This window comes from Mirounga angustirostris, unplaced genomic scaffold, assembly GCF_029215605.1.
Source record: "Mirounga angustirostris isolate CCGP_5_RB_7025 unplaced genomic scaffold, mMirAng1.0.hap1 SCAF_7, whole genome shotgun sequence".
In the NCBI taxonomy this organism is placed as follows: domain Eukaryota; kingdom Metazoa; phylum Chordata; class Mammalia; order Carnivora; family Phocidae; genus Mirounga; species Mirounga angustirostris.
Window position 1 is genome coordinate 7,945,027 of NW_026991715.1, and position 12,468 is coordinate 7,957,494.

At 53.7% G+C, this 12,468-nt stretch overlaps 1 protein-coding gene across 7 annotated transcripts in view; it reads right to left on the minus strand.

Annotated features, from left to right (window-relative positions):
* ADAMTS2 (ADAM metallopeptidase with thrombospondin type 1 motif 2) overlaps positions 1 to 12,468 on the minus strand; it is a 224,063-nt gene that overhangs the window by 53,372 nt on the left and 158,223 nt on the right. For all 7 annotated transcript variants that reach the window (XR_010412943.1, XM_064595754.1, XM_064595755.1 and 4 more), the window contains exon 6: positions 363 to 519. Coding sequence is in view for 6 of the 7 variants with exons in the window: in XM_064595754.1 (XP_064451824.1) it covers positions 363 to 519 (157 nt within the window). In the remaining variant the exon portion in view is untranslated. The remainder of the gene's footprint in view (positions 1 to 362; positions 520 to 12,468) is intronic.

The window sequence follows — 12,468 nt, forward strand, 5'->3', positions numbered from 1 at the left end:
AAAGATGGAAAATTTATTCAAATTTGGTTTTTAAAGATGGGGGGAAGCAAACAACTCTGCCTTGGATCCCGTCTGGTCGTGGGGCTGCCAGCCCCAGGCTCTACCCGTTTCACCACCTCTGACCTTTGCTGTCCCCCCGAGGGATGCAGTTTCCTGGGGGAAATGGCAGGGGCCCTAGTGGTCTTCGATGAGCTGGGAGGTCACTGGTACTTAGCAGCCCCTCACTGGCTAAGGCGGCCACATACTCTCTCTGCCCTGATACCCTCCTCAGTCTGGACCAAGGCTGCTGGGGACCCTTGCAAGGGCCAGTGGCTCATGCCCAGCCTCCCTCCTTTCTGTGCCCCTGCAGAGCTGAGGCTCACCTTGCATGCCCGAAGGCCCGAAGTCCTGCCGCGTGAGGAAGATGGCGTGATCGTGGTACTCATCGTGACCTGTGTCTGGCTTCTGCTGGAGATAAGCCCAGCGGCAGACGTTCTCCAGGCTCTGAGAGGGGTTCCCGATCTCAATGAGGTTCATGGACTGCGGGAGGGAGGGGGGTCAGGAGAGACGGAAGTGAGGGGTTAGCGTTGGGCTGACTGGACGGGAGCTGAGCAAGCTGTAGTGCTCACAGACCCCCTCTGCTGGGGCCCTGGTCCACATGGCGCTGAGTCTGGTCCCCCTCAGGACCCTCCTCCCACTTGGCTCACTCTTCTGAGTGGAGGGAAGGCTCCCCAGGCACACACACCTGTGTGAGTGTCCACACGAAGCCATGGCCCACTTCTCAGATGAGACGTGGAAGCCAAGCTCCGAGGCCATCCAAGGCCTCACACAGTCCATCCCGCCTAGCCCACTTCCAGGGGCCCCTGCGGTGGTCTATCAGGCTTATTCTGTGCAGCCCTGGGCAGGAGGCAAATGCAACGCGGACCTCATGCTGAAGAGCTCACAGTTCTGGCAGGGTCCCGGGCAGGGGAGACGGAACTCCCAATGTGGCGGGCAAGTCCAGAGAAGGGGACGGGAGCCCTGTTTCTCCCTGTTTGAAGGTCTTGCAGACAACAGCACAAACACCATGGAAGAGAAAAACTGCAGCAGATAGAGCAGAGGACCCACATACAGAACAGGGGCATAGCGATAATCCTCTCAGGAATCACAGATGGGAAGCCACTGGAAGCCCCACGTTCCCTTTGTATCATGACGCATACCCGAGAGCAGGGCTGGCTGTGGGATGGGCAGCACAGCAGCCCGCTCTGCACCATGGTGTTGGCATTCCTTCTCTCATTCAGTCCTCACAACCACCCTGAGAGGCAGGAAAATGAGGCCCAGAGAGGTCAAGTAACTTGCCCTTAGCCACACAGCTGGGAAGCCTAAAACCGAAGTCTAGATTCAACGCCCTGCCCTAGACTGCCTCCCCAAACAAAACATATGCCATATTGTCCCCACAGCAAGGCTCCCCTATGTGGCACGCTTCCCTCTTCTCGCTGCTGTCCTCACACCAGGCAGTGTGTATGCTCCTCTCACTACGAACTCCCACCACCGAAGAGCTCCCTCCATGCAAAGAGTCCTGAGCTTGTGGTTCTTCTCTTTCAGGATCCTTCTGTCCATAAAGTAGAGATATGCATTCCCTAGTACACATGTATGCATGTGTTCTGTTTCTTCTCTGGCACAAATACATCCATCAAGCATAGCCACATACTCCTTTTCACATATAGAAGTAGTGAAGAGTAGATAGAGGGTATTGCTGGGAAGCCAGGCTGTTCCAGAAGAAGGAAGAATGATTCAAGGCCAGGGCGGACCGCTCACTGCCAGGGTTCTCATGCATTATCCAAGTCAATGACTTACAAGATGGCGCATCAATTCCCAAGTCCCGAGCATAAGGCACCTGGGAGAGGAGAGTGCTCATTATAACGAGACATAGTGAGTCCCAATGAAGGAAGTCACAGACTGGAATGAGAGGTGTGATGACCAGGACCCGGACACAGGCACAGAGATGGACAGCCCGGGGGAAGCTGCAGCAGGGAAAGGGAGGTGTGTGACCACCCCAGTCAGGACCGGGAAGAGAGTGTGACTACCTCTGGCCAGTGAGCTGTGAGCAAAAGGGACCAGTGCCTCTTCCCGGTCGGAGTATTTAACCGCCCACAGGAGACCTGCAGAGATCGCTCCTCGCTCCCAGCAATGTCGAGATGGTAGCTGCTCTCTCACCCAGGCCCTGAGCGACAGAGACGCCGAACACGTAACAGGAGCAGGAAATAAATATCTGTTGCCGTAAGGCCGTAGCACAACCTTCGCTGCCCGGACGAAGGGAGTGTTCCGTCTGTGTCCCATCTAAGCCAGACGCCTGCAGGTCAGCCCGAATCCCTGCCAGGTGGAGCTGCCTCCAGAAAACCAGAGAGGTCGCAGCTCCGAAGAAGGAATCAGGTGGGAGGACCCCCTTTCTAGGGAATTAGCTCTGGGTGGAAGGAGAAGGAAAAGACTCTTGTGGGCGGATGTGAGTTGGTGTTAGAATTTGGGGCCTGTGTTCGTAGCCACTGAGCTGAAGATTGCCAGCCGAGTCTAGATCAGAGGGAGATCACCAGGCCACCAATGGGCACTCAATCTAGGATGGCCACAGAGCCCCCACTGGAGTGCGACCTCCCCACTCACCAAGCCCACAGAGCAGCTGAGCAGCCTTGCTGGGCCACCTCCCATAGAAGGAGCTCTGTTTCCTCCAGGGCTATGTCTACTAGCCCACATGTCAGGAGAGCATTGACCGTGATGGGCTGGCCTGCCCTCAGGGTCCTTAGGGTTCCACGGGTTGGGCTAATTCTAGTCTGGTTCCCTCCAAGGCCCTGGTGCTACATAGTCTACTTCAGAAAGGAATCTCGGTCCTGCCCACGCTCAAGGGGAGGGGACTATGCCAGGCTGTGAAAACCAAGAGGTGGGGTCAACCTCCTAGAGGCTGCCTGTCCCAGAGACGCATCTCATTCATGTGTGTCAGGCAACCTCTCCCGTCAAGGTCAGTTTGAGTTGTGTTATCGTCACTTGCTACGAGAGTCTTGAGCAACGCACTTCTTCCTTGGGGAAACCACGGGAACCCCAGTCAAGGGCAGTGGCTGGTCTCCGGGGTCCAGCTGGTGTGCCCCACACCAGTGGGAGAAGAGCTCTGGCCACATCTTTGAGGAGGAGTCCAAAGTCCAGCCAGAAGGATACACCTGTTTCAGGGCCAGAGAGCAGGAAAAGGACCACGAGGTCAAGGACAGAATCGAAGGCAGGAGCCAGGCTGAAAGAGGCTGAGAGCGAGTGGGGGTTGGGGGGAGAGGCCAGAGTGCTCAGGAGGTGGGCTTGTGGGAAGTACTGGGAGGGTGTTGAACCCCCAAACGCCGACAGGGGTGAGGCAGGTTGGTTATGAGAAAAACAAATCTACCTTTTGTGTTGCCCATTGAGAAAGGGGTAAGGGTACGCAGAAATATTTCCTTGCCATGATAAAGAAGGTGGGGGTCGATCAGTGGTAAGTGAAGACGCTAACAAAGCCAGAGGCCCCTACACAATTGTCAGGGTGACAGCACCCAGCACCCCGCTACCGTGGGTATGCAGAAATGGGGCCAGATTGGATTTCTTGGGCCAATCTTCGAATCTGGGTCTTCCAAAGTAAGCCCACCTCCTAGTAAATGTTGACCCCACTTAAAGTCAGTTATGTGGACAAAACAAAACACATCCCCCAGGTCACCGGGTTGAGAGCCCCGGAATAAAGGTCCTCAGGCAGACAGCCCCAACACGCCCTTCTCCACTGGCCCCGGAGGAATCAGCAAGCGCCTTCTTCCTCCCAGAGATGCCTATGGTTCGGCCCAGCCGCCCAGCCCCTCTGGCAACCGGAGTGATTTTGCCACTGCAGCAGGATGATTTATTGAAATATTGATCTGCGTTTTGCTCTCGCCTTGTCTCTGCCCATTTCCAGAAGGCAGCCCGCCGCGTGCGTTCTCAGGTCCCACGGGGGCCTGGGCTACAGGGCCAGAGCAGAGGTTGTCAGGCTCTGAGGACACCCCTGGGGAGAGGGGCAGAGAGGAGGGCTGGAAAAGGGCTGCACCAGGACGGAGTGGTCCTGGGGAGGCAGATCTCAGAAAACTCTGGCCGTGTGCTGGGCTCTGGAGCAAGCGGCCCAGATGGGACTCTGAGAGATGGAGGAGGAGGGTGACGTCAGCTCTCAGTCACCCAAGAGGCAGAGGGGCTTGTACATCCTATGTCTCTGCCCACGTCCCAACTTTCTCAGGGCTCTGGCCCACCTAAGATGTGCACAAAGGACCTAGGACCGGGATCCTCATCCTTGCTGGGTCTGGAGCATTCAGGAGGGTGTGGGTACGCAGGGGCCAGCCTATGAGCTGACAGTGACCTGTGCCCCTTGGCAGGCACAGGGCCCCCGGGTCATTGAGAAGGGAGGGGACACAGGAGGGTGGCATTGCGGTGCCGTATCAGCAGGGTCCAGATCATAGTGTGGCAGGAGATGAGCAGGGGAGGTGTGGGGGCTGGCAGGTAGGGGAGGAGGGGGCTTCTGGCTTTGGTGGAAGGTGGCGAGGGGGCCTACACAGGACGTGTGAGGAGAGGACTGCGAGCTTGCAGGGCAAGTGTGGGGTCCACAGCGCCTGGGGACAGAGTCAAGGGATTGCCTTTTCCTGCCCGGCTTGCTTGCTTGGTAAGAGCTTGGCAGTTTTGCTTTGGGGCGCTCTTGCACTTACCCGGGTGCAGCCCCTGGGGGTCAGTCCAAGTGCTCTGTCCACCCCTGAGCATGGCTGGGCCTGGGACCAGAGTGAGGCCAGAGGGGCAGAGGTTCAAAAGGACTAAACAGGTTGAAGCAGGTTTTTCCTGGAGGCAACGCCCCCAAAACCACCTCCCATGTGCTTCTGCCTCCTGCACCCGATTTAGCCTTTCCTCCACCTGCTCCTCTCAGGAGAGCCACCTGGCCTTCCCACAGGCTCCCGGAGCTTTGGGGGCTCCTGGCAGACAGATATCCAAGCAGATGAGCAGGGAGACCCCAGGACAGGGGTCTGGGCCAGCCCACGTGGCTCACTGGGACTCTGACGGTTCCTCCTGCGCAACCCGACCCCCATCTCTGCCACCCAGTCACCGACACAGCCCTCTGATCGGCCCCACTCTGCAGGGCCCCATGGACCCTGCCCTGTCTTTGTCATGGAGCTGTGAGCTGTGACTCTCTTCCCAGCGAGGAGAGGAAGCCTCTATTTCTCCCATCTGGATCTCCTTCCAAAGTGCCAAAGTGCCAGAGAGAGTTGCCTGTTGCAATTAAGAAAGCTTCTCATACCCGGCTCGCTTAGATCACCTGCGTTCCTCCCAGCCCTCACGGCACCTGTCTCTTGGCCACCTGCTTGCCTCTGCATGGGTTTCTTTAGGAAAACCTGTTGGTACACCTTGCCTGTTCCCACCTGTGCAGGGACGGGGACCATGCGTGGCCCAGGACCTCGCAGATGGGACGCCCCTCCCCCGGGGGGAGCCGCGGGCACCAGCTGCACAGAGCGAATTGCAGCAGAGTGGTGGTCACACTGTGTTCACTGTGGAAGGGGCATTTCTGCAGCCCGGGTCGGGGGGGAGCTGGGTGGTACCTCCAGGTTTATAGGTAGCGCCTAAGTTAAGCGGTACAATTGCCCTAAGATACAGGTGCTGTTATTATCCGGAGGAGGAACTGCATCAGGGCCAACTGAACAGCCCCAAGTCTCACTCTGCACCGGGGTGGAGGTGGGTCTGGAAGGACGGGAAAGGAAGGGCGGGGCCCCGAGGTGGCCACCAGGTGGCGCTGCGGCCACAAGAACGGCAGGGCTGGGCCGGCTGGCAGGACTCCCGATGCCGGGCCGCGGATCCGAGCCCCGGCGGGCACAGGGCAAAGGGGACTTTGACGGCCAAAGCAACCTCTGGGGTCCCACCCTACACATGCCAATTAAGACCTGTTCAGAAGTTCTGTTCCAGTCATTGCCCTCTGACAGTTCCATTGTCTGCCCTTGCATGAACTGAATTATTCATGTTCTTCCCTCCGCCCGTCAAGGCTCAGTAGCTTGGAGGTCGGTCTGGCAGCCTGGAATGGCACCCAGCCGTGGGGCGGCCATACGGGTGCAGCCCCCTGGACCCCAAACCTGCCCAGCAGCTCGCCAGGGCACGGGCAGGTGACAGGTGGGGCTCACCTGGGCAGTGCGAGAGTCCTGAGGTTGGAGACCTGCTCATCCCTCCTCCACGTTTGTTCTCGGGCAAATTACCTCACTGCGCTGAGCTCCCCATCTGCAGAATGGGTACAACCACCGCGCAGAGCCAGGAGCCCAGGGGCTCCTGCCGGTGACGGTCGGCACCACCAATGTTCCTTGTCCCTGTCACTGTGATAGCAATGATCCTCACTGTCAGGTGGGGGTGGCCGTGCGCCTGCCCCACGGATGCTCTGTGTGGGTGAAGTGAGCTCAGAGCTCATCATGAGGGGCATCCAGGACGAGCAAAAGGCCTGAGGCCAGAAGGCGAGCCCCTTCTTTCTCTGCCTGGGACTCCTATACCATGAAGACAGGCTCCAGACATCTTCCCAGAGGCTGGGAAGCTATTTCCAGAGAACGCCAAGCTGCCAGCATGGGATTCTCAGCACAAACCTTCCCAGGCTTAGCCATGGCAGGCCTCCGAGGGATGGGGCCCAGCCCCTGTGAATCCCCGTGCTTCTCTGGACCCTGGGAGGTCCGGCTCGGGAGGTAGGCCGGGATAACAGGGGCCAACCACCATTAAGTTGGGGCATGGGACCCAGACTCTGGGGAGACTGGGGACTGTCCCTGAGGTGCTCCCAAACCTCTCATACAGATAGGGCAGCCGAGGTCCAGCACCGGTGAGCACTGGCCAAGGACACGCAGTAAGAGGGATGGTGGCACTAGGCCCTGGGAGACAGACCCCCTCGCCCCCAGCACTCTCTTCTCTTGCCTCCCACTAAGGGTTCCACAGCCAGAATTTCTTAGACTTTCCCCTCCAACGCTGAAAAATTCCTTTGAGCGCTCCACACTTGGTCTTGACTTGGGCCTTTCACGACCAGATACCTTATGTTCTTCTCTGATTGTCCCCAGGTCTCTGATTTCCATTTGCTTTGATTTCCATCATCCTAGGAAATATTTAAAATGAGAACAGTTCAGTAGCTTCGGTGCCTTCTCAAAAAAATCAATTGAAAAGCCAGTTGCTATGCAACCCTCAAGTGTTGCTGATGTTCTGCTCCCTGGCTGATGGCATATTGTATAAAATAAGATAATCTCTTTTCTTCTTCTTCTTCTTTCTTAAAAAATGGAGAAAAATGTTGTTTTAGGAAAAACTTGAGATAACTCAGAGGCTTCTCATGAGCTGGAAGACAAACAACATGTCATTCGTGTAAATGCTACTGACTTTATCCCCTCTGGAGCCTTGTGGGGTCTGGGGACAGGCTCGGGGGAGCTGGTCTATTCCCATCACAATTTGGAATGAACAACAGGATCTGAATATGTGGGCTGCTTTCTGCCCCGAGTCTGTCTTGGCCTCATAGCCCCAGCCGAGAACCCCCAGATCTTGGGGGCACCGCTCCATCCCCTCTCCTCACAGGGGTCCCGGCTACAGTCATCTTGGCTTGCCTGATGCTTAAGCCCATCCAGGGATGGGATTCTCCCTCCTTGACAGGAAACACGAGTTTCCTGAAGAGCAGCTCACCAGAATGCACCTGCAGATGAGCCAAACTCCACCTCCAGACCCCCAGTCTAGAAGCCCTGCCCAATTTCTCCCTGAACGAGCAGACCTCATTCCCTCCGACACAAATGCTGAGCCCCTCATTCCTCAGACCCCGGCTGGGCGGTCATCAGCCTGGCCACTGCATCCAGGGCCACCCCCTGCTCGATTTCCTTCAAGGTGCTCCCCTTGAAGGAAACTCTGAAATGATGTTTCGTTTGTGACTTCACGGGGATCTCAGGCTCCACTCCTGGAAAGCACGCAGGACCCCAGATCGACCTGCTCTTCCTCATCCCACGATGCCCCGCAGAGACCTCCGAACAGGGCCTCGTCCTCGGTGGCTGTGCAGAGCAGGGTCTGCGACTGGCGGACACACCCCGTTAACCGTCCCCAATGAGATAAGTGCCGAAACGAGAAAGTTTTCTAGCAATCTGATGGTGTGATTGTATGTGAATGGAACTTGATAATAAAAAGTCTGGGCTGGTCTTTTTGTAGATCTTGGTTTTGTCACATTTTCCTTTTCTAATAATTCCTTTTAAATGTATTTTCCAGGAGTATCGGTCAGTGATGGACCTTCCGGGCTGGGGAGTTCTGTGTGTCTGGCTCAGCGACCTCGGTCCTACAGCCGCTCTTCATGGATGGTCACTTTCCTGTGTTGGCTGAGGCTCCAGGTCGGTGGGACGGGCCCTGCTTTCCTGTAGCCGTGGCTCCTGAGTCCTGTGGCCCGTGACTGTGCTCACGTCAATCGACCAGAGCCCACAGCTGGGCACGCTGCGCGGCCCCTGGGTTCCTAATGCTCTGTGCCCAGCAACACTGGACCAGCAGCTGGTGGGGCAGGACAAGGTGGGCAGAGCGTGGGGTGAGCTTTGCTTACAGGAGACCGGGCAGCCCAGCTGGATCCCCAGGGGCCTGCAGAGGGCCAGGCTGAGGGGACTGGGGATGGGCAGCCCCCCACATCCTGCTATGCTCTCTATCCTGACTCTTCCAGTGTCATCAGCAGAGGTCTGAGGCCAGCCTGCTGAGCCCGTGGCTGGGTAGAGTGGGCGCTCCCTGGATTTAGCTCTGAAGCATGCATACTCCAGATTCTCCCTTCTAATTCCTAAACTCCTTCCCAGCATGAAGTCAGGGGGGCTGGGAGGGGCATTGGTCTCCCCATGCCCCTCTCAGTTTCCACTGTACTAGTCCTGGTCTCGCTGAGGCTGCCCTACTGCCCAGGGGAGCTCCAGCCACCCACCTTGCCAGTTGTGGTCTGCCCACATCCCCATACGTCCCTGGGAAGATCAAGCTGCAGCCTGACAATGGGGTCCATGCCCCCTCCCCTTATTTCCCACTCTGCCTCTGGGAGACTCGGGGGAGGGGTACCCACATGGCCCTGGCAAGGAAGAACCCCTTCCCACGAGGCGGCATGTAAGGGGCAGGCCAGACTGGCCTCGGCCATGGCGTGATTTGGCCTCACCTGCAGGTGAAGCCGCACACCTGTGGCAGCCTGCATTCCAGCTCAGATGGCTTGCTCAGAGGCCCCCAGGCCTGCAAGTGGCAGGGTCCCTGGGCCCAACCATAGGAAAGGGAAGACCGTGACCCTGAGAGCAGAAGGACGCAGACCCTTCCCCCTGCCCCCAAGCCACCACAGAGAGGAGGTGCCAAGTGAAAGCAGGAAGTCCCTTCTACGTCCTCCTTCAAATCAGGAGTGAAATGTTGACATGTCAGAGCCCTGTGGCATACCACTCGAGACCCTAATCGGGCGCATTCAGTTAAACGGGATTACTTGGACTCTACCAGTTTTAAATGCTTTAAAAAAAATGTAAACCATTTCTTCATAATTAAAAATGCACTATTTTAAAAGAAACATGCTTATCATGATATACTAAGAAAATTCAGTAAAGTGCAAAGAGGAAAATAAGAATCCATGGCCTACCGCCCAGAGAGAAGTATTAGTTACCTTTGATGTATTCCTTCCAGGCCCTTCTGTATAGATACTTGGACACAAAACTAAGATCTTACTGTAAGTTATAGGCTCCTTTTTTCAAAAAGCAAACAAAGTTAACTTTGGGCTGTAACCATTCCCCAGTGCTCTTTAGGATGCTTTGGAAATGGGATTTCCTGGTGGCCCCATATTCTACCACATAGACATATTAGAGTTATTTAATTAGACCCCTATGAGTGGACAGTTCAAATTTTCTCCCATTGTTTATACTCAGAAATGAGGCCATGGCCTTCGTCTTCTTCCTAAACCTTTGTCCACAGCTCTGACAACTGCTTTGGGATAGAGTCACAGAAAGGCATGAATGGCATAAAAGAACCTTTTTAAGGGCAGTGGTGAATACTGTCACATTTCCTTCTAGAAATACGTATGCATTTATACTCATAACGGAAAAGCGTTATCGCTTCATCTGCCCAAACCAGCAGTTAAGTCCCTTTCTAATCTTAACACCTTAATGCTTTAAAAGTGGTAAACGGTTTTATTTATTTCATAGTACAATTAAATATTTCCCCCTTATTTTTGGCCATTTGTATTTTTCTTCTGCATACTGTGGTATCTCCTGCCAATTCTCTTTCTCCTATGATTGGTAAGAGCTCTTCACATATTAGGATATCTTTGCCATATTGCAAGTGTTTTTCATGCTTGGGCTTTGTCTTTTAATTGTTTCTTGACAGAAGCTTTATATTTTCAGTATTCAAATATATCTGTCTTCCCCTTTCCAGTTCCTTCTCTTGTACTTAGGCTTAGGGAGCCCTTAGCAACCAATGTTTTCTTCTTCATCTTTTTGGTTTAAGTCGTGGAATGTGTTATTGGCCTGTATTTATCATATGTTATATTTAATTTACAATATATGAAATGTGTATCAGTCCTACATTGATTTATGACCCTTAATAACCATTTCACTTACATTTATCACAAGGTATCTACAGGAAGTGTGTTTTCAGAGCTACGGAGCTTGTTCAATTGATCTGTTCGTGCTTATGCAGATATGGTATGATTTTAATTTTTTTCACTTCACAAGATGTCTGGAGTAAATCTCTATTTGCTTAGCTTTCAAGGTTTTCCCAGCCAGTCTTGACTGGCTTCTTAGGCTTCCAGATGAATCTTGGAATCATTTCATCCAAGTTCCAATTATTAATTTGGGAAAAATCGATACCTCTACTGTCCCCAGTCTTCTCTCATTTCTATTTCTTTCCTTCCAGTAACAATGAGCAATTTTCTTCCGAAAGGTCCTACATGTATCTTGTTAGGATGAGGCCAGGTATTTTATATTTTTGACTACTAGGGCCTGTGGGTTCATGAAAAAATTAGTGATTTTTATAGAATTATCTTATATTTGGGGGCACCTGGGTGGCTCAGTAGATTAAGCATCTGCCTTCAGCTCAGGTCATGATCCCAGGGTCCTAGGATCGAGTCCTGCATCAGGCTCCCTGCTCAGGGGGGTAGTCTTTTTCTCCCTGTGCCCTCTGCTCATGCTCTTTCTCTCTCTCTCTCGGTCAAATCAATCAATCTTTTTAAAAAAGTGTTTAAAAAAATAATTATATTTGGCCAATTTACCAAGCTTCTTTATTAACTCTAAAAGCTTTACAGCGGATCCTTCTGGGTTTTCCAGGCACACAATCATCAGCAAACAATTTTTACGGTTTTATCTGTTCTTTTCCCATGTTGGCTCCATGTCATAAAGACACCTTCAAGAATTTGCAGAACCTCAGTAACAAAGTCACCTTCTTGTTGCTGACTTTACTGTGACTGCCTCCAGACGGGCAGCATTTCCCAAAGTAAGTGCTGTAAAACACTGACTCCAGGAGGAGAAGGGTTCCATTGAGAAACAGGTTTGAGAAACCATGTGTCCTGATCCGTCTCTTAAGATGCACCAGGGATGTTTCTGTCCTAAAGCCTCTGAGAAATTCTGCTGTCAGGAATGCTTGTTCCATGTGCTTTTACAAGCCTTTCCCAGACTCATTCGACTGTGGAATCCCTCTATTTTCCTGTGTGAACATCTATGAACATCCTAAGAATTAGCTAGGCAGAACGCCTTTGGGGACATGTGCTTCTTTCTCCACCTTTAAATAAAATCTTGGTTGTCATGTTACCATCTGTTTCCACAGATTTTTGAATACCAGGAGATCCTCTCTCAGCTCCTATGCAACTGATCATGCCCCTTGCCCCAGTGGTGCCTTCAGCATTAGGGGCTCCTGGGGCTCTTTCTTAGCTGCCCCCCACTCAGCATACTTCTCTGTGCCCCCCACCCCCCACCACTGGTGCCTTTGCGAGCAATGCTCAGCTCTTCTCTCGAAGCTCCAGACCCCCATGCCAGGCTCTTCCTGGCTGTCTTTACTGGGATGGCACTGGGCACCTCAAACACAACACATCTCAACTGAACTCATTGCCTTTCTCCCCGACACCCTGCTTCTCCTCCTGTGTTCTCCATCTCAGGGGTCAGCATCATCATGCACCAGGCTGCCCAAGGCCTGGGCCCAGCATCTCTCCACCTTCATCCATCCACTCAGTACCCATGCCCTCCAGACTTGGCCTCCTACCAAAGTTTTTTCTTTTCTTTTCTTTTCTCTCTCTCTCTTTTTTTTTTAAAGATTTTATTTATTTATTTGGCAGAGAGATAGCACAAGCAGGGGGAGAGGGAGAGGGGGAGGAAGAAGCAGGCTACCTGCAGAGCAGGGAGCCCGATGCAGGACCCCATCCCAGGCCCTGGGATCATGACCTGAGCTGAAGGCAGATGCTTAACTGACTGAGCCACCCAGACAGCCCCCAGAGTTCTCTTTTGTCTGCCTTCCTTACTCCAGCCTGTGGTCGTGGTCTCAGTATAG